Source organism: Diabrotica virgifera, chromosome 4, assembly GCF_917563875.1.
Source record: "Diabrotica virgifera virgifera chromosome 4, PGI_DIABVI_V3a".
Classification (NCBI taxonomy): Eukaryota; Metazoa; Arthropoda; class Insecta; order Coleoptera; family Chrysomelidae; genus Diabrotica; species Diabrotica virgifera.
The window spans coordinates 249036122-249058792 of record NC_065446.1 but is presented as its reverse complement, the minus strand read 5'-3'; the positions used below and the strand labels follow the sequence as shown (position 1 = coordinate 249058792).

Sequence of the window (22671 nt, the reverse complement as noted above, 5' to 3'; positions counted from 1 at the left end):
TATCTACTACCCAGGTCCAATTAATATTAATTTTTAAGTCAATTTTCTTTGAGTAAAATTAGTCGTTTTGAGTGACTCATTTTTCTCAAGATTCTAGGGAATGGTGGTTTGTCACATAGGCGTAACCAGGGGGTGGTTTTGAGGGTTATAACCCCCCCCTTTTGGATGTACTTCGAGCTCTATACGCTTAACACCGTTATTATTCCATACCCTCCAGAGACCTTCAAGTAGATGTACCCCCCCCTTAGGATCATCCTGGTTACACCTCTGGTTTGTCAAGGTGTTATTTAAATGCTGCTTCTCATTATTTTTCTTTATGGCCTATCTAGGATGCTTGCTCTTTACCAACTCTTTTTTGTAAATTAATAAAAACCAGTTCCCATTCTAATCTAGTCTCTTTTAATGTAGATAAAACAATAGCATTATCCTATAAAGAAGTTCTTCAACCCTCACCTCTTAATAACAGCCAGATCAGTACCGTTGATTCTGTAAAATTTTTTGGTATTATTTTAGATAGCAACCTTAAATGGTCCCTTCATATCGGTGTGTTAAGTAAGAAACTATCCTCAGCTTGCTATGCAATAAGATCTGTGTCGAAAGAAATCAATTTAGCCTCTTCCATAATAATATATTTTTCTTTGTTCGAGTCGCATCTTCGATAGGGCCTTCCTTTTTGGAGTTCTGATAAAACTGCCGATTCCGATGTTATTTTTAAATTACAAAAAAAGACCAATAAGATATCTGTTTGGCCTCAGAAGAACAACACATTGCAGAAGTTACTTCAAGGATCACGGGATTTTAACACTTCCTTCTTTATATATTTTAGAAACTATTTGCATATCTACATGTCGTTCCAGCAACATTTAATCATGATTATTCCACCAGAAATTCTTCCTTTGACGTCTATTTACCGATCCCGTCCACCGAGTTAGTAAAGAAATCTATATTATATTCTGCAAAACAACTATACAACCATCACCCTCTGCACTTAACTCTGCAACATTGTAGATATTATAATGTAGAATAAATCTTTTTCTTCTTCAGGTGCCATCTCTGCTACGGAGGTTGGCAATCATCATAGCGATTTTAATTTTTGAGGCAGTAGCTCTAAATAGTTTATGAAAAAAAAAACAAAAGATGCAGATCTTTGAAACACACTCAGTGATCAAAAGATCCACAGGTACTGGTTTGGACGACCACTCGTACGAAAACAAACAAATGAAATAGAGAATGCGGAAAAATCCCCTTACGAACAATTCACACATCCACTACTTCGGGTTGGGAAAAATTTTTTGAATAAGAGCCTCATCTTCACCGATGAGCCCATAGAGTTTGAAGAGGGCGAAACACATTTCTAAGAGCTGGTGTTTGGATCTTCGATTCTATTCAAAAAAATTTTCCCAACCCGAAGTAGTGGATGTGTGAATTGTTCGTAAGGGGATTTTTCCGCATTCTCTATTTCATTTGTTTGTTTTCTCTAAATAGTTGTTTTGAGCTACATCCAAACCATTCTCTTAGGTTCTTCAGCCATGAAATTCGTCTTCTTCCGATGCTTCGTTTGTCATCTATCTTTCCTTGCATTATGAGTCGTAGGATGCCATACTTCTCGCCCCGCATCACATGTCCGAGATACTGTAGCTTTCTTTCTTTAATTGTAAGTTCAACTTCCTTCTCTTTACCTATTCTTCTCAGTATTTCATTGTTCGTAACTCTATCTACCTAGGAAACCCTCATAATTCTTCTATACACATATGTCCAAAAGTTTGGAATATAGGAATATTTCGTCTTTTTATTGATTTTTATAAATAAACTTTTCTGAATAGTTAAACATCATTTTGTTTCAATTCTTAATAACACTAAATAAATCTCAAAACCAGATAAACGATATGCAAAAAAAATATTTATTCTCTTGGAGTGAACAACTTAGAAAGTACAACTTAGATTTAAAAATAAATTAGTAAAGAAAAAAATAATTTTTAATAAAACTAATAATTAGTATTTCCTCCATTGGCCTGTATTTATGCCTGTGAGCGATTTGGCATGCTGCCGATTAACAGGTCGAACTGGGCTTGCGGAATTCTCTCCCATTCTTCACGAGCAGCATCTTTTAGTTCGCTAATGCCTGGGGTTGCACCAACATATCTTAAGTTCCAGATTAGCTAAGCTCTACTTATAAATAGGGCCTCCTTGGGTATCACTTACGTTGCACCATAATTTTAGATTCTTACCTTATTATCATTTATATCTATTCTTATATTATGGTATTCTTATAATAATAATAATAATATCGTATGGCATTTTTGCCGGGGATATCCAGCGCCAATTACATATTTAACCCTGTTTCAAGTAACTAGTGTCGATGTACACTAGCCCAGGGGGACCGACGGCTTAACGTACTCTCCGAGGCATGGTATTCTTATTGTAATATATTATAATTATATTATATTAATTCTTATGATATTCTCGACTTAAGCTTAAGATCTGTTGGTGCAACCGGGCATTAGTGTAATAGGGGGATTGTTTCGCTTTTTGATGCGAGAATGTCCTAAGCATGTTTAATAACGTTCATATCGGAGGAATTCGAGGGCCACTGTAATGTAGATATTCCTTCTTCTTCCAGAAAATGTTGTACTGCTGCTGTTCGATGAGGAGGTGCGTTGTCATTCATAAACACAAATTCATCACCTACTGACCCTCGGAATAGACGTACGACAGGATTTAAAACTTCCTCGATGTACACAGCACCAGTGACACTTCTCTCCAGAACCATCAGTGGCGTCCGTGTACCACTCATAATACCACCCCAAACCATAATATTGCCACCTTCAAACGAGACACGCGGTTGGGCTGTTTCTTGTCGGGCTTGTCGTCCTGGGGCCCTCCAAACCAGTGTTCTTCGCGAATCAGATACCAAGTCAATTTTTGACTCATCAGAGAACATCACGTTATTCCAGTTAGGACCATGTTGCACCATTTCTCTAGCCCATTGCAACCTTACTATTTTGTGTTGGTAGGTTAGTTTAGGAACATGTAGGGGCCTTCTACGATACAAATTTACCGCATTTAGTCGGCGCGTTATTGTTTGCCGTGAAATATTCAGTCCTTGGAGCCTAGAAATTTCTTACCACTTGTAAATTCCAGACGATTTCTTCGAGCTATCAATGTTATCTGCCGATCTTGTGCTGCTGTGGTACATCGACTTCTACCACTTCTGGGACGATCCTTGACGTCATTTTTGTCTCTTGGATTTTTTTTATTTTAGATACAGCACTCTGAATAACATCAACAATATTCGCGATATCACTTTGGCGTAAGCCATGTTGTAACAAAGCAATTACTCTAGATCTGTTAAAGTGAGATATCACGTTTCTAGGCATTTTAAACGGCTCAATTCAAATTTAAACACAGACTGAAATAATGTATAAATACGCTAATCAGTTGAATGTGACCAAAATGGGCAAAATTATACAAAAACGATTCAAAGTTTTGTATCATTTTCATGTAAAAACGCTCTAAAAGGAATATCAACAACAGTTTTGAAACCACCATAGGCGTAGATGTATTATTTGTACGTATTCCAAACTTTTGGACATGTGTGTAGGTTCACATTTCAAAGGCGTCAAGTCGTCTCATTGTCTCTATAATGTGAATTGTCATTGTCAGAATAAATCTGCAAAACGACGAAGGTCTATCTATCTGAAAGACCATATTTATTCAGTAGAAGAATGACTTAAATTACAGTACTCTATGTATATGCGGGTGTCATATTTTCTAGTAGCTTAACTTATTACACTTATTCTTTCTTAGGTTGATTATTTGCAATTTATTTAGGTTTTGTAATAGATTGCTTTTGTTTTACTTATTATTATTATTATTTTTTTATTTATATTGACGATTTATGTAATTATTTTAGTAAATTGTATTTGTTATTGTTTTGTTTTTCGACTGTTTGAAAGCTTTGTTTATAAAATGGTATAATTTTCAACGACAATAAAGCCTATTTCTATTATATTCTATTCTAATAGGAGTTACCATTGAAAATCAATATCTAACAAAAGAAAAAGAGGAAAAAGAGGATTTAAAAATATATACGAAAGGCGATATGATAGTAAGTTACTCAAATAAAAGAAAAGAAAAGAAAAGAAAAGAGACGAAGAAAATAACTTGCTATAATTTTTAAACACTTGGAAATGAAAAACATGAACTGAAAACACACAAATAGCTATTTTTCCATGAGTTTTAACCCAAAGCATAAATTAAACATCGAAATAAAAAATTGTGTAGCTACTACTGGTATATTATCTCATTTTTTTTTCTATTTATTGAATACACATACGCTAGTTAATGATGCAAAGTCACATTATTGGGTACAGTTGACTGGCTACTAAGTACCAGTTGTCCGGTTATGCAAAACTACGTAGGTACAAAAACAAATCTACTGAAAAAAATTTCAAGGAAACTGTCCTCCAAGTGACGTCTTCCAAACGTGTAATTACTGTTGATGTTGGCTTGCGACAGTCCACTTATTTTCGTTTCTTTGGCTGAACTGCTTATGTTTCTGCTACGTATTAAAAATATGAAACGTACCGTATAAGAAAAATGAATTTATTTATATATGTATGCGTTAAATATTAGTAAGATAGAAATCTAACTTAACAAAAAAAATTGTTTTTCCTGCGAAACTGATCTCAATTTTATGCTAACTTTATGTAATAACAATTTAACCTAATTTTAAAAACCTTATTCTTTCTAAACATTATTTTCTTTAAAATCATCTATACAACCCAAACATCAATAGTTTACCATTCTTTCAAGATGAAAATACTATTCCGAAATTATACAGAATATAGCGTTAAGAATAATAATAGTTAAAGCAGCTTCACCTGCCCAATTCAATAGAATGTAGCCATTCAAGTAACCCGTAGGACCTGATGAGGTACATGCTGAAACTCTAAAGCTCTTGGTACACTTTGAAGTGAAGTTTTTTGACAGATTTTTTAAGACCATGTACAGAACTGGTAAATACCTTCAGATTGGCTGAAAGCAACTTTCGTCACCTTACCCAAAAGTGCGTATTCATCTAAATTTCACGATGAGCGCCTGATAAGCTTGCTATGTCAAATATATCAGATATTAAAAACTATCTTTAGAGTCAATTCTGCTTAAGAAACGGAGTGGCAACTCTTGAGGCTCTATTCTCACTCAATATACTTTCACAAAGAGCTTGTGACGTGGGACATATTATGACATGTAAATTATTATTATGACATGTAAATTATGCACCTGCTTTATAGGCTAACGCCAAGATTTTTATTGAGTTAACACCAGAAATTAGCAGATATACTCAGTGCAACAGGCAATATAATATACAGGGTGAGGCAGATAACTGGCCTATTAGAAATATCTCGAGAACTAAAAGCAACAGAATCATGAAAATTTGAATTAAGGGCTTTTGAAGAGTCATCAATTTAATGAAAATATTTTCATCTATTTGCTACTTCCGGTTATACCGGAAGTTGCTTATAATTTCGTTTTTTTAAATGGGACACCCTATATATTTTTACATTTTTGGATTCTCTCCGATGTCTTCTTTTAAAAATATGAGGTTTTGTAATGTTATACAGGGTATTTTAAAAGATAATTACGTTTTTGTATTAATTTCGTAGCAACATTCACACTCTGTAGAATTGTAGTAGTTTGACATATAAAACACTACTGACGATCAAATGATTTTTAATATAGTCTACTATTGTTAAAAATCATTAGTATAGCTAAATTTTTAATTTTAGTATACAGGGTTGGTCGAAACTCGGAATGAGTATTTTCTGAGTTTTCTTAAATGTAACACCCTGTACGTTAGTATTGTAATGAAATGATATTTTATGGTACTTTTTTATTTCTTAAGCATTCCCTATACCTAACTGCTTTAATTTGTGCTTAATTGTTAATCGCACCAACAATTTTAACTACGTAGGTATTTTGATAGCTAAACCATTATTGGTAATTTTAAGGATCAGTCTGGATTAATATGTATTTATTTCTGAAAAATTATTTGTGATTGAATTTTTTCACGACCAACCTAATAAAATTTTACGTATTTTTTGTTGCAATTAATGTTTAGCTTGAATCACCAATAACTCACAAATTAAAGCAATTAGGTATAGGGAATACCTATAAAATAAAAAAATACCATCAAATATTATTTCATTACAATACTAAAATACAGGGTGTTCCATTTAAGAAAACTCAGAAAATATTCATTCTGAGTTTCGACCAACCCTGTATACTAAAATTTCAAAATTAGCTATACTAATATTTCTTAACAATAGTAGACTATATTAAAAATCACTTGAACGTAAGCAGAGTTTTTAATGTCAAACTGTTACAATTCTACAGGGTGTGAATATTGCTACGAAATTAATAAAAAAAACGTAAATATATTTTAAAATACCCTGTGTAATATTACAAAACCTTATATTTTAAGAAAGAAGATATTGAGGAGAATCCAAAAATGTAAAAATATATAGGGTGTCCCATTTAAAAAAACGAAGTTATAAGCAACTTCCGGTATAACCGGAAGTTGCAAAGAGATGAAAATATTTTCATTTAATAGATCATCCTTCAAAACCCCTACATTCCAATTTTTATGATTCTGTTGCCTTTAGTTCTCGAGATATTTCTAATAGGCCAGTTATCTGCCTCACCCTATATAAACAGTCCAGAGAAATAAATTTTTCTCGTGACACATCCCCCTCCAGGCCGAAACCAAATTTTTGAGTATTATGGACATTTATATTAATAACCTATATGTTTCCTGCAGCCGATTTTGATGATATAAATAGTTATAAACAAATGAAGATCAAAAAACGGTATATTTTCACTTTTTTGCCTATTACCAAAAAGTTAAGCATTTTAAACAAATTTGAGAGTAAGAATCTCATAAATCGTATAAAAAACTTCAATATGGCGTTCACTGAATATGTCTATCCTTATTGGTTGCTTAGAAAATTGCAAAATAAACCATAAATTTTGAGTTTTTATAAATATTCATAACTTATGTAAAAAGTAACTTAGAACCTTCTTATTACACGGAATGCTGAGACTTCTTGTGCTTTAATTATATTTTACATTTCAAAGCAATTGGTCAAATAGTTTAAAAGATATTTAATTTGTTTATCCCAAATTCATTTTTTTGCAACACTATGAGTCAGAAAATTTTCGTGGACCTTAAGAAAGCATTTGACAGGGTCACATTAAAGGACGTTATCCATTTGTTATACTCGAGGGAGGTACCTCTAGGTATAATTAAAACGATCGAAAACTTCTACCAGAACCACACAATAAAAGTAAAAGTGGACGATGAATTAACTGACCCAATTGAAGCCGACAATGGGATAAGACAGGGGGATTCCTTGAGTCCTTTATTGTTCAATCTTATCATGGACGAAATAATAAAAAAAGTAAGAACTAAAAAAGGATACCAAATGGGAGAAAAACAACTTAAAATATTCTGCTATGCGGACGATGCAATACTAATCTCTCAAAGTGAAGATGATCTACAAAGTATGCTGCACCAATTCAACATAATCGCCAGAAAATTTACATGTTAATTTCCTTACAAAAGACAAAATGCATGGTTATAACAGCAGATCCAATAAGATGTAAATTAGAGCTGGAAGGTTAGATAATAGAACAAGTGATGGAGTTTAAATACCTAAGCATCACACTATCTAGCTACGGAAGGCTTGAAACAGAAGTGGAAGATCAAGTGAATAGAGCAAACAGAGCCGCAGGTTGCCTGAATGACACAATATGGAGAGATAAAAATATCGGAAAAGAAATGAGAAAGGCAGAATTTACAAAACAGTCGTTAGATCAATAACGACATACGCGGCAGAAACACGACCCGACACAGAGAGGACAAAAAGATTGCTCGAAACAGCGGAGATGAAAACCCTTCGAAAAATCGATGGTAAGACTCTATGGGACAGAGCTAGAAGTACAGATATACGACGGAGATGCAAGGTGTGTAACATTAATAACTGGGTAAGAAACAGAAGAATAGAATGGAATGACCATATAAGCCGAATGACAACAAATAGGATAGTCAGGACAGCGAGAGACGGTTCCCCAATAGGAAAACGATCAGTGGGAAGACCACGAAAACGATGGAACGACAATTTACTCACCGGAGGGACCGCAGACGTTCGGATACAATTAGCGTCTCCTTGCAAAGACAATGACGTCGACTTTGCAAAGTAACAAGACACTTACTCAACACACACACTATACATGACACTAGGTAGCTCATGTTGTGACTGGCTGATTGACATAAAGTCCATGCTATTAAAAAAAAGATAATCAAGAAGTGCACGTAGAAACTAAATACAAAGAACGGTGATTTGACTATATTGGAGTTAGAAATCGACTACTTAGTAACAAGGCGTTTGTTCAGCACACACATTACACGATACAAATTCCATTTATCATTTTGCATGCCTGATATAGATAATTTTAGATAAAAAAATATTTTTTTATGTGTATGTTTGTTTTTTTTTTAAATCCTGAGAATATATTCTAAATGTTAGGACACTAAAGTAAACTAAAATCATAAAAGTTTAGTAAAATAATTTCCTCGAATAAATACATGAACTATTTTAAAATTGGTTATTTAGCTGTTCCCTGTATATATGCATTGAATCCCAGAATCCAGATGAAAAATATTTAAACATACTTACGTCAGGAGACCAGGATTGTCCGTTGGATACCAAGAATACTGTGGGAGGTAGTTGTGTGGCGGGGGATGGGGGTGCGGGTGACTCGTAGAATGCGGCGGTGGGTGGATGGGCTGCTGGTGGGGCTTGATATCGCCCCAGCCGCCCCCACCGCCACCGCCCGCCCCTGGACTGGCGGCGGGCTGCGGGCCCCCGGCCGACATGTCCGATCCGGGGGTGGAACTGGGAGCTGGCGAGGGGTGTTGCATGTAGCCGCCAGTCGCCGGACTACCGCTAGACGAGCCGCCTCCTGAAACAAGCAAGAAAAAAGTGTGGTTAGCTGTGGATCAAATTTTTAAATACGAACTTTATTCTATACATACATTAAAAAATATCACGATAACTTAACAAAGAATTTTACATTCGCAGTAGTCTCTTATTTAGACACTTATCAGTGTTACTATAGTAACACTGAATATTGAATTCATTTTCATGTGAGTTGGTCATTATCTCTGTGACATTTGTGCATGGTGTTCCCCTTATCACACAGCCAAATTTGTCCACTGTCGGACATAGGCCTCCTCAAGATGTCTCCACCCTTCTCTGTCCTGTGCAGCTGCAATCCAGTTTGTGTCTATTCTTTTAATGTCATCGGTCCATCTGATAGGTGGCCTTCCACAACTTCGCTTGTCTGCTCTTGACCGCCACTCTAAAATCTTCTTTGACCATATGTTGTCTCTGTGTCTTGCGACGTGTCCTGACTATTTCATGTCAACTTCGTAATGCGTTTTATGGCGTCTTCCACTCCAGTTCTTCGTCGTAATCATTTTGTATTCTGTCTCTCTAAGTTAGGCCAAGCATGGATCTTTCCATTTTTCGTTGTGCTACTTGTAATTTTCTTACTGATGCTTTAGTTTTAGTCAATGTCAGTGTTTCATCTCCATAAGTGAGCACCTGAAGTACACACTGGTTCAACGCTTTTCTTTTTCGCTTTATTGGGATGTTTTCCTTGAACCCGTCTCTTAGTTTGCCATACGCTGCCCATTCTAAAGCTATTCTTTTAGATAATTCTGGATGTTCCCCTACAATTAAGGTAATGGAGAACTGTTGACAAGAATTTCTATTTTTTTCCTAACGTAATTCAATAGACTCCACATGTACTGAGACGAATTCTTGATACTTACTTCGGAATATTTTAGATTGGATTCTTTCTTTTTTTTCTTCTTCCTTTATATAAGTAATGTTGCTTGTTCAATAACTGGTTGTTGTCTCTATAAAAGATATTCAGTCCATCTCTTGTGGAGCCGGTCGATACTTCTTGTACCACTTGGTGATTAGACTCTTGCTTTCTTCTTTTCTTTTGTCCTTCATTGAGCTGGTTTAATTGCTCCATTTATTTTTCTGTTTAGTGTCCACTCGTGGATAACCTGTACATTACATTTTGTTTGTCACTCCTTATTCTGCCTCTCAGCGTGTTTGGGACCGTTCAAGTATTACGTAACGCAGGTTGGGGGGGGGGGGGGGTCAAAAATCTTCAAAAATTGCTTGAATGCTCGCTTTCCTGTAATTGATCTAAGTATTCTCATTTCGGATGTATCCAGCATCATCTGTGTTTTGGCTATGTCGGATCCTGTTTCTGATGCATACGTCATTATTAGTCTTATATTGGCCTTTATAGATTCTTGATTTCATCTTAATATTAATGTGTCAGGGTTGAAAGTCTTGAAATGGTTCTCCATTATTTAACCTCTTTCTTTGTTGATGCTCTTTATGACTTTATCGATGATGGGACTAAATAGCATAGGGCTTACTGAGCCCTTCAATCTATTCTGACTTTGGTCTTGTTAGTTAAATAGAAGTTTTCAATTGTTTTCATATATCCTTTTCGATCTGTTTCCGGCTTTTTAGTGTCTTCACCTCCTCTCTTTGATTTATTATAAAGCTCCATATTTTTTTTGTAAACAAAAAATTATGTTCCAGTTATTTTGAGAAGTGTTCTCAGTGCCCATTTTTAATTTTTCTTACAAGTGCATATATTTCATTTCCTATTCTCTTGTAATCTTCATCCGTTTGTCGTCTCTTGTTTGACATCATGACATCTACTTCAGGTAAGTTTTTTTCTTTTCCTTGCATTTTTCTTTCACCTCTGTACAAAACCACGGAGTGTTTCGCTTTAGAGGAGACTTACTTTTATTACTTTTTTCCTCCAGAGCTTTTTTAGCTGAGTCAACAACCATTAATATTTATAGATCTTTCGGCATTGAGACATTAAAGACCTTGTGTTTGTGTACTCTATCTTCATGTTTGATTCTACAGGTCTAGGCTTCAAAAAATACTATTATTCGATTTGAAACTACGTTTTTGTGTGAAAAGGTTCTAAAAAGATATGCTCAAAAAGTTTATGGCATTGGCAAACAATTACAAGAGTTACAATTTATTCCGCCCAGTGATATGGAAGAGTATTTTTCTTCCATATCACTGTCAGCCGATTTCTTTACAGTTTCATAGAAGCTGCATGTTGCTCTGGCCACTTACCCATTTTACAAAAATGGTACCTGAGTGAGCAGTTTCTAGAGAAAATATTTATTATTAATCTCATTTGTTTTCTTAAGGCAGGCTAATAAAAATATATCCTTGATGATACAAGATGTAACATTTCAATCAATATTAGATACCACAGATTGTTAAACGCTTTTAAAAATTTGGTTTTTCTTAACGGGTACCTTAATTAAACACTAACTAAATAATAACTATGACTAACACTCAGTCGGTAACTAAACGAACCTCATATAAGTAGACATCTGACTGGAAGTGGAGAAAATGTAAACAAGGAAGTAAAATCAATCAATAGTAAAAAATTATAATAATAAGGAGGACTTAAGTTTAGCAGATCGAATACTGAGTATGTATATATGTTTGAATGGACCTGGAATGGTTGGGGACAGCAATTTGCTTAGGAAAAAACTAAGCTGAGCGGGAGGATTTAAATAATTTGGCTCCTACTTAATAGAAAATGGGATACTAGGTCGAGAAATTGCCCTCGGGATACAGGCTGGTTGGTTTAAGTGAAAGCAAATGAGGGGGAACCCTGTGATCTAAAAATCTATGTGATATGAAGGATAGGGCTGTTACAAGATGAGGGTAAGAGATGTAGAAGAAAAACGAGGAGAAGATAGGAGTACTGCGTAACAAGAAACTTGAAGGAGACAGGTTTAAATAAAGAAGACACAAGATACGATGCATAGAGAAGAAGAACATGGGAAAGAAAATATCTTAAACTGGATAAAGAGAATTGTAAAGAACAGTAAACGAGTTTTGGTTCATCTAAACTAGAGTGTACTATACCAATTAGTGCTGTTTTATACAGAAACTATACCTATAGAAACATCTGTATAGTAAAAATACCATAAAATAACAGTTTACCTTCCATTTTGATCCTACCTTGCATCATATTCTGACCCTGTGGTCCCGGACTACTAGAAGGCATATTGGAATTAGGACCTAACAGACCAGAATGACCACCAGGAGTACCGTTGTTGTTGGTACCGCCCGTCACTTGCGCCGCTTTCATCATCTTCTTGTATTTACTTCTTCTATTTTGAAACCATATTTTCACCTGCAACAAAAAATATATTAAAGTATTTTTCGAAAATAATCCAATATCGTAGTTTGTACAAGGCAAATGTCACAATATCAATTTGTTAAAACAATTAGTATATCCTAAAGGATCATGGGTCATAATGGCATAGATTTTATAAAAAAATGTCTTTCTCTAATAAGAGTTAGGTATATGTTATTGACGAAGAAAAAGTAAAGACACTATCTAACTTAAGATTTTCTGATTGTTTTAAGACATTTTTGATGAGTTATTTTTCATTAATGACTCAGGATTAGTTCCCCATATTGTTTTCATACATTTTATAAGATTTAAAAAAAAATTGTGAAAATCTTCAATTGTCCATGTCTGTCTGTCCGTCAGATGACAAATGAGGTGTTGAATGGGAGCTTATAACAAATATGATAATTAAAGGTGAAAGTGTTATTTTAAAGTGGCTAAACTAATACAAACGATATATTATTAGAGGCCCGTAAGCAAGACTAAACCACACTAAACCTTCGATGCTATGTTGATGACACATTGGCGCCCAAAGTGGCGCTCCAATGATTAAACAGATTACGAAGTTGTTTCCTCTTCTTCACACTCCATTCATTGCTCCATAGTTACTTTCTACCAGTTTCATGATATTTGATGACAAAGTAAGTATGTATATATTATTTTTTATGTTCTTCTTCAAATTTAATAGAAAACCTTAAAGAAGTACAAAAAATCTACTAAAACATCCCCTGGAGCTAATATCCATACAGTTAAAATTGATTATAAACTAAAAAGATTTCCGAAAATTAAAATGGAAAGAGCGAGAAAAAAATAGATTTCTCACAATTGAATAAATCTGAAAGGAAAAAGAAATAATTACCAAGGTTGAGCAAGAAATAGAAACGATAGAGAACTTGGTACAGACAAACGTTAAACTAACATGAACTGCTCTAAAAATGATAACAAATCAACAAAACTGGCTAAAATCAACATTCGTCGCATTAAAAAAAAAGCCAACCTACGATAATCTTCTTATTTGCTGGTTGCCCTCTTCTGTTGATAGTGTTTGTCTTTTTTTTTTTTCATCCTAATGGGGGTTAATAAGTCTTCTCTTCTTTTATTTATTTTTGCCATTTGGAACTTTCCTATCCCTTTGGGTTTTTATTGAGATTCCTCGCTGTTCTTATTTTTTGTCTTCTTCTTACTTTTCAAGACTACTCTGAATTTCAACTTCTGACTCTGTACCTTTTTCAGTGTTTTCTTCACCTGAAATAGGTTTTTCATTTCCAGTGAGTAAAAGTATCTATTGTACAGGTTTTCTATTTTTGTCGCTTAGTTTTGTAATTTGTTTTTCTTTGATCATCTATGGATTCTTGTAATTTGTCTATTTGCTTCCTCATAGATCTCATGTTTTCCTCCAGGACAACCATGGACTTTTACATTTTATTTTCTTTTACCCTTTTTGTTTCGTTTTCTCTCCTCCTGGCAGTATTCGTTATATATCTCGCAACAAGAAGATTTGAATGTCGACTAGGGCACCAAGCATTTTTCTTAGTGTATTGATATAAATTTGGTGTGTCTAGCAATAAATTTCTTAATTAAAGCTATTTCATTCATACGTCAGTTAATAAAAATACACGTGATGTTTTGTCAAGAAGTAACATTGGAAATTCATATGTCAAGTCCTCATCAAGCTAACGCCATAAAAAACAGGTACTTGAAAATCATAATTTATTAGACACATTCGATATGACATGCTTGTGAATATTAAAATGTTATTTATGAGGGAATTTACGTACATATGCTATCATAAATTCATTTGTAAAAACTTGAGAAATAATGTAATAGCTTTTGATAGTACCTACTCAATCTTTCTATTATGTAAGAGACATTGTAAAGGCCAAGTGATAAATTTCACACTCTTCTATTATATCGGCCACATTTCTTAAGGTGTCCGTCCACTAATTAAGAAAAGGATTTATTACAAATCTATCTAATGAATCACTTAATCTTGTATTACTTCTTTTTATTTTTTCTTAAAGATATTTTTTGTGCAATTAACAAGGGATTTTTAGTGTTTTCGTTTCTTAAATTTGTTTTCTAATCTTTTAATTTTCCCCATTTAAGTTTTCTCATGACAAAAATTGAAAATGATAGGAAATAAATACCACATCACAACAACAACCAACACAACAAATAAACTGAGATCTATTATGTCCAAACATACACAAACCAAACCAAACAACCCACATTAGAGATCAAAGAACTGCACTTATAAAGTACCTTGTGAATTCAACAATTTTTATGTACACAAACCGGAAGACCACCGCTGAAACATAAATCAACAACAGAGATTTCGACAGCTCTCAGTTATGCAAACATGACTGAGACAATGAGCACATAGTACAATGGAAAAATACATCAATACCTAGTCTTGAAGGAATCGGACATCAAAAAGAGAAAAATCAGAGAAGCAAAACTCATCTTAATAAACAAAAATGTGTAGGAAATCGCTACACATAAAATTGTTCAACATGACACACAAGATTAAATAGTTCGGCACAGGCGATATGAATTCGCAACAAATAATGTAAATATCAGTATTATGCTAGTGAACGTATTTATTATATAACAGCCACAAATAAGGTGATTGTTGATTCAACAAATTGTGACAACAAACCTTGATTCTCCACGTAAGATCTGGGATGGGGGTAACGGCTGCTACCGCGTAAAAAAGACACGACTGACTCCTACGAAGACCAGGAGCAAGTTAAGAGTTAAAATTCCAGATAGATCTTCTTTGGATATTTTCACACCCTAAATCCACGTAGGAGCGACCATTAGCGCCACTGTTGCATAAGCAATTGTGGTGTGTTATTCCAATTTGATTCATACTTCCAGCCTCTAGTTGGTTCTACATAGGGTGGCAAGTACCACGTAGAAATACTTCTCATTTAATCTTTAAATATTATTTATATAAAATTGAAAAACTGCAACAGCTCTAGTACTTTTTTGGATATTTTGATTTCGGCATACTTTGGACATATCTATACCACCTCAGTTATTTTTTCTCGATATCTTGGATTATATTTCCTTCTAAACCTATACGTTGCCTTATTAATTCATGTCAAATCTCCCTTTCCTGGAAATATATAAAGATCTCCTGATTTATTGCTTCTCTACTGTTTCTATCCGTATCTTGTTTTTTTTTTTCACGTTTTAGTGCCATATAGGACAGTATTTTTAACCACGGTCTCATATATTATAATGATCTTCCTTTTGTTATATCTTCACTCCACAGTATCCCATTGAGACACCATTCCAAGCCATTTTTTGCTCGTGTGATTGGTTTGTTTATTTCTCATGAACCGGTGCTTGTATTATAAAAGGTAACACCCAAGGTAGTTTTGTACTAAAGTAGTAGCTTTGACAGCAGGAAATTTTTTGTCTGTTTTCGAGGTCTAGATTCTCTGACTCGTTTCCAATACAAACATATTTGGTTTTCGTTGTATGATGATGATAAATACCTTCATTAAAACTTTTTGCTGCAATAAATACCTTTTTCGTTGCTTTTACTATCCCTCCTTTGAGACAAATTGGAGTAAAATTCGTAACGAGACTGACTTTTCTGACTTGGAGAATACCAGAAAGCTATTATTTCTTTAATCCTGACCAAAATAGGACAATCAGAAACATAACTTGGAAGTGAGACATCCGCTAGACAATAGACTCAAGATAAAGTAATGGAGTATATGTGAAAAATAGAGTAAGAGGGTGAGAGTAATAATTGAAGACAAAACAATTTTTTTAAGTTTTTTTTTCTCATTAATGAGGAAGAAATGTTTTGTAGCTAAATTGTTCATGTCATCTTATGTTCTGAATGTAAACCCAAAATATTAAGCCAAATAATTTAGACTCATCATCATTCTCTTTGCCTTATCGCTATGCGGGGTCGGCTTCCCTAATTACATTTCTCTGTCTCATTGATTAAATCGTCTCCCCCCCTGTCTTCTTTGGTCTTCCTCTTCTACTCCTTCCAGGAATCTGCACTTCAGCAATTCTGCAAGTATTGGGTGATTAGCGTCTCGACGTTGAACATGACCAAACCATCCCAACCTATGCTCTCTCGTTTTGGCATCAATTGGTGCCACACCTAGACTTCCCCTAATATACTCATTTTTAATTTTATCTTTTTTTGTCACTCCACTCATCCATCTAAGCATTCTCATTTCCGCCACATGCATTCGTTGTTCCTCTTTCTTTTTCACTGCCCAAATTTCAGTTCCGTACATCATAGCCGGTCTTATGGCTGTTTTATAGAATTTTCCCTTCAACTTCATTGGAATTTTCCTTTCACACAGCACACCACTCGCTTCCTTCCACTTCATCCATCCAGCCCTAATTCTACTGCATACATCTCCATCTATTTTTCCATTACTCTGTAATACCGATACTAGGTACTTAAAACTATTGCTTTGTACAATCAGTTCACCATCCAAAGATACCATTTTATTTGTAGTAACTCCATCTTTAAATGAACATTGCAAATACTCTGTCTTTGTCCTACTAAGTTTTAAACCTGTTTCCTCCAGAGCTTGTCTTCCACTGTTCCAGTTTTTGTTCTAAGTCTCTTTCACTATTTCCTACTAACACGACATCATCAGCATACATTAATCACCATGGAATGTTACCCTGTAGTTTCGCTGTTATCTGGTCCAAAACTAATAAGAATAAATACGGACTAAGCAGCGAGCCTTGGTGCAATCCTACTTTCACATGAAATTTATCAGTCTCTCGCACACCTGTCCTAACACTAGTCGTTACTCTCTCATACATATCTCTCACAATCTTTACATATTCGCCAGGGACTCCTTTCTTATTGAGTGCCCACCACAGAATCTCTCGAGGAACTCTATCGTATGCTTTCTCAAGATCAATGAATACCATATGAGCGTTTGTTTCTTTACTCCTGTATTTTTCCATCAACTGCCTCTTCCAAGCCAAATAATTTAGACTAATAAATAAACAAAAAAAAAATAACACAAAAAACTATAAATATGAAACAAAAATTATCTAATATATTAATTTTGAAAAAACTGCTTCTTTAAGGTACCTTTACTCAAATGTCGCGCGTATAGTAGAACGAAACGTAAATACAATCACACTCTAGTGTATAAATCATATTTAATATGGCTAGTCTGTTGACGTTATATTGTGACTATTTGCAGCGGGTTCACCTTAACAAGGTGAATTACAAAGTGTATTTCCACCAGCGGCAGCGTTAACATATTCATGAGTTAGGAATAGCGGTGGGCTAGCAGAAGTAATCTGTCACTCATACGCAAAGTCTTCAACTTCACGTTCGGTTTTAGTCATTATAAACAGTAATTAAAAAAGCAAAAGCAGAGGTGTACATGCTCTTCTTGCTAGGAAGCTTTTATTTCAAAAAATGTACAATTTTAGAGTACAAGAACCAACAGGTACCTAAGGACAAAAATGAGGTATTAATTATACAACAAAAATCGAAGTCAAATATAAATATTATTAAATATAGGAATAGAACAGAAACCCATATATAGTCCAGGGTAATAAGGTTTTTTCCATGACACTCGAGCAGCCAGGGTACTGAAGCGTTTTTTCGACAGGTAATACCTATAAGAGCAAATTGTAACTATTTCCTGCGTAGGATCTGGCGGCCATTTTTATTTATAAACAATTAAGTGTCAAAAAATGGCATTTTTCCCTTTATTTTTCAAATCAATGGAAAACAGTGAAAGTTATGGTTTTTTTAGTACAAATATCTTTGAGATTATGGAAAAAGCTTTAAAATGACATATTACAAAGTTTGATATACTCATTTATTGTTAATATAATTGCGAAAAAAGGTCGGAATTGCAAAAAAAATTAATTTCGCAATATCTATTGTAAAAATTAGTGTACAGCTTTGAAATTTTTGTCATATAAGGGTTCTTTGGTGCTTAATATGTGATAAAAATTTCAAAGCGATTCATTCAATTGTTTAAATTTTATTCAAATTGTTTATCCCAGAGAGCATTTTTTTACAATAACATAAGTCAGAAAAAAATGACGTTAGAACCATTCCACAGGTGTCAAATGAAAGAGCATGAGCTATATTTTCAACTTGGTTTAAAAAAAGTGAATAAAAAATGCATTTATTAGTAATAATTAATTATGCAAAAGTATCGTAAATCTTTCCTTATAAACTTTTTATTTTGTTATATAAGAAATTATATATATTTATTACAATTTTTTATCAATTATGATATAAATAACATTATTTGGTAGTTGTGCACTTAAAACAGGGTAAAAAAGTTAATTTTTTTGGAAAAAGTTATTCAAAAAGTTTATAAGGAAAGATTTACGATACTTTTGCACAATTATTTATTACTAATAAATGCATTTTTTATTCGCTTTTTTTAAACCAAGTTGAAAATATAGTTCATGCTCTTCCATTTGATATCTGTGGAATGGTTCTAACGTCATTTTTTTCTGACTTATGTTAGTGCAAAAAAAATGCTCACTGAGATAAACAATTCGAATAAAATTTAAACAATTGAATGAATCGAGTTGAAATTTTTATCACATATTAAGCACCAAAGAACCCTCATTTGACAAAAATTTCAAACCTGTACACTAACTTTTACAGCAGTTATTGCGAAAATAATTTTTTTTGCAATTCCGACCTTTTTTCGCAATTATATTAACAATAAATGAGTATATCAAACTTTGTAATATGTCATTTTAAAGCTTTTTCCAGAATCTCAAAGATATTTGTACTAAAAAAATCATAAGTTTCACTGTTTTCCATTGATTTGAAAAAAAAGGGAAAAATGCCATTTTTTGACAGTTAATTGTTTATAAATAAAAATGGCCGCCAGATCATACGCAGGAAATAGTTACAATTTGTTCCTATAGGTATTACTTGTCGAAAAAACACTTCAGTACCCTGGCTGCTCGAGTGTCACGAACAGGGTATATTTTTGTCTTATTACCCTGGCCTAATAGTGTAGAAAACAGAGGTTGAACCTCCCAAAATGGACACAAGTCCGGTTTTATTTTTTTTCTGGTATATCAAGGGGTGCTTATTATGAGACTAACTGTTTCTTAAAAAAATTTCGCCCCGGAACCCCCATTTTCACCCCTTTAAAGGGGGTAATTTGTGGTTTTTGCGAAAAGTAAGCCATCGTGTACGTTTTCCAAAAAATTTACGTAATAGTAACATGAAGACGACTACATTTCCTACTACTTAATTTCCCACAGCATATATCTATCACCCACGGTTTAGTGGGGGTGGCGCCCCAAAGTTGACAAATTTTTAAAAAAGATGTTTTTAAAAAAATTATTTTTCCCTAACTCTAATGAAAATTAAGAAGAATCCCTGCGGCAATTAATCACAAATAAGTGGCTGAGTTTTTGGTATAGGTTTCATATAAGGGCAATTGCAAATTTTTTAATTACAGATTATACCATAATACCATCTGAACCGCCTACGCTAGAGTAAAAAAACTTTTAGCGATTATTCATGTACTGGTGTTATTTACAAATTTGTATAATGCGCCCCCATATTTTCCCCGGAACCATCCCAAAAAAGGAGAATTAATAAAGAAAATAATCAAAAATTAAATTTGGGCCACCACTGTGGCTTTAGGGTGCAAAGAAGGTCAGACAGTGTGTTCTTTTATTTTCCATAAGTACGTTATCAATAAAATGAATAGGTGACGAAAAAAAAATCAAAAACTGGAGCTCGCCAAAGCATTTCTGAGGTTTACGGCGCCACTGTGCCGTAACGGTTGCCTATACCAAAAAAATGCATGAGACCTTATTTGTAGAGAAAACCGTGGTCTTTAATTCTGTAAGTTTTGTTTAAAAAAATGCATAGGTAATGAGAAAATAATAATTATAAATAATGAGAAAAATAATATATATTTATGAAAAACCCTATTGATGGAGCATATGTCCGTATGGGTCAAAAAGCAAAAAAAAAGGAATTTTTTTTCAACCTCCCCCTTTATTTATTTTTTTGCTACAGAGGTTGCCTCAAGAAATCGCTTTTGGTATCCATGCATGGGTAATAAGAATGTGCAATTTGTCTGTCTGCAATGCCTCATTGGGAGGATCGGTACGTATTTTCGGCTGCAATGCTATTCAAATGGGGATTCATTTTTTTCGAATCCTGAGAAAACTAATAAGTATTTTTGAAAAATTTAAATGTAGAATGAAAGATTACGTTATTAGCGAGGGCCGAAAGTCCCTGAGAACTTCTATAATGTTTATTTTAATAAGTTACAGGGGTGAAAAACTAAGGGAAAATTTAGTGTGATTTTTAATTTCAAAGATCTCATTCAAAATAAACTTTTTATTTATTCTAAGGGACTTTCGGCCCTCGGTAATAATTTAGTCTTTCATTCTGCGTTTAAATTTTTCAAAAATATTTATTGTTTTTTTCAGGATTCGAAAAAAATGAACACAATGCCGTGGTAATATTTTCCAAATCTGTCTTTGTCTTACAACGCACTCAGCCGAATATAATATTGTCAGCATATATTGTCAGTCACACACTGACAATCAGTGACAATTTTAAATATTTGACATTGCATCGGGAATATTTTGAGAAATTGATTAAATATTATTGATATATAGTGTATTTGATAAATAATTGATTAAAGACGCGAACTTAATAAAAAGTTATTTATTGTGTATTATTTGTGGAAGATCCAAGCAGAGAATACATCAGATATATCCTGTGATCCAAGTATTTTGTTGTTAGAGATGTTCAAAATTGTAAGCGTTCCATAATAACAATATATTATTAAAAAATCACTTTAACACTTTTCCTCTTTTCTCGATTGATTATTAGTTTTTGTTGTACAAATAAATTATTACAATCACTGAAAACATAGTTAGTGAAAAAATTATCACATTTATTAACTGAATTAATAATTTGCAATTATAAAAATAACAGTTATCCAAGAACATTCAAAAGCCATCTTTTTAAATTAATTATGACATTTTCAAGTAGAACGACATTCTAGTAATGTTTACATATCCATACCAGTGTGAATTTTACTACACGTAATTTGCCGTGTAAAGACAGAAAAAGTAGGGATACACGTAAAATATTTGCGAATTATGTACCCATAGCCTTGATCTACTCAAATTCAGTTCAGATTACACCAATCTCTGCGCGGAATAGAGATACCGTTGGATTTCACTGAGGGATTCTCTATTTAGGTGTGCGTTGCTTTTTTTTTTTCCTTTCTCCTATCCAATGCTCATCGATTGTGAAATTGTTTGGAAGATTGTTAGCTGTTCTTGTTTGTGGGTATTGAGATCTGAGTCTCTGGTTTAGCTGATAGATGTCGGTATTTATTTATTGGAAGTGATAGATTCTTTTGACATTTCTGTTATTGGGCTTTAAAGACAGCTAACTGTCATATTTTGGTTGGTTGGTGCAATGTAGCTTAAAACAGAAAGCCGTTGAATTGGCATACTCTTTATGGTCCCCGTAATATATATCATGGTTTGATTTAATTGTGCATCTAGCTAGAACGATGTGGTGACTGGTTAACCCGATTGGAGAACAATATTCAGCTGCTGAATAGACTAATCCAACAGAGGTTGTCGAGACTGTGTCTGTAGTGGCTTCCCAAGAAGTGATTGCAAACTTGTGAATGATGTTATTGCGAGTTTTTACTTTAGCTTCAATTGTATGTAAGTGTTGCCTGAAAGTTAGGGTGTGATCTAGTATTATACCGAGATATTTTGGGTTGGAATTGGACTATGTTTAAGAATAAGTTTTTCGCTTTCTAGGTTTAGTCTGTGGTTTACTTCGTGATTATTTAAATGAAAAGCTTTAACCTCTGTCTTTGTAGAATTTGGTTGAAGATCCCATTTTTCAAAATATGTGATAATAATATTTAGGTCGCCTTCTAGAATAGTTTGGGCTTTCTCGATGTTTGTTTCTTGTGTTCCTAAAGGCATATAATCTGCATAAATAAATTTAAATGAGGTTGTAGTGGGAGTCCCTGTGGTTTAAATGTTGAACAAGAGCGATGATAGAACCGACCCTTAGGGTAGCTATTCTGTAAACTTTTGAATTTGCAAGTTTTCCTATTAACCCTAACTTGAAATAATCTATTGCATTTGATTAACTAAGTTATTAAACAATTTGCATGGTACCATCTGGTACAATTTAAGTAGGAGCCCTCCTTTGCTTACCTGGTAATAATGTAGAATAATCATCTAAGTTGGTAGATACGAATACATTTGCAGAAGGGAAGATAATAGGCAGGACAAATGATATACGAAGCAAAAAGAATAGGAAGTAGGAAGAAAGTAAAG

General features: G+C 33.8%; 1 protein-coding gene across 2 annotated transcripts in view; it reads right to left on the bottom strand.

Moving 5' to 3' along the window:
* Positions 1-22671, bottom strand: part of LOC114330240 (homeotic protein distal-less-like) — a 347663-nt gene that overhangs the window by 20820 nt on the left and 304172 nt on the right. The window contains exons 3-4 of one of the 2 annotated variants that reach the window (XM_028279563.2): positions 12138-12330; positions 8739-9024 (exon numbers count right to left, since the gene is read on the bottom strand). In XM_028279563.2, coding sequence (XP_028135364.2) covers positions 8739-9024; positions 12138-12330 — 479 coding nt within the window. The remainder of the gene's footprint in view (positions 1-8738; positions 9025-12137; positions 12331-22671) is intronic. The other variant, XM_028279564.2, reaches the window with a different exon arrangement.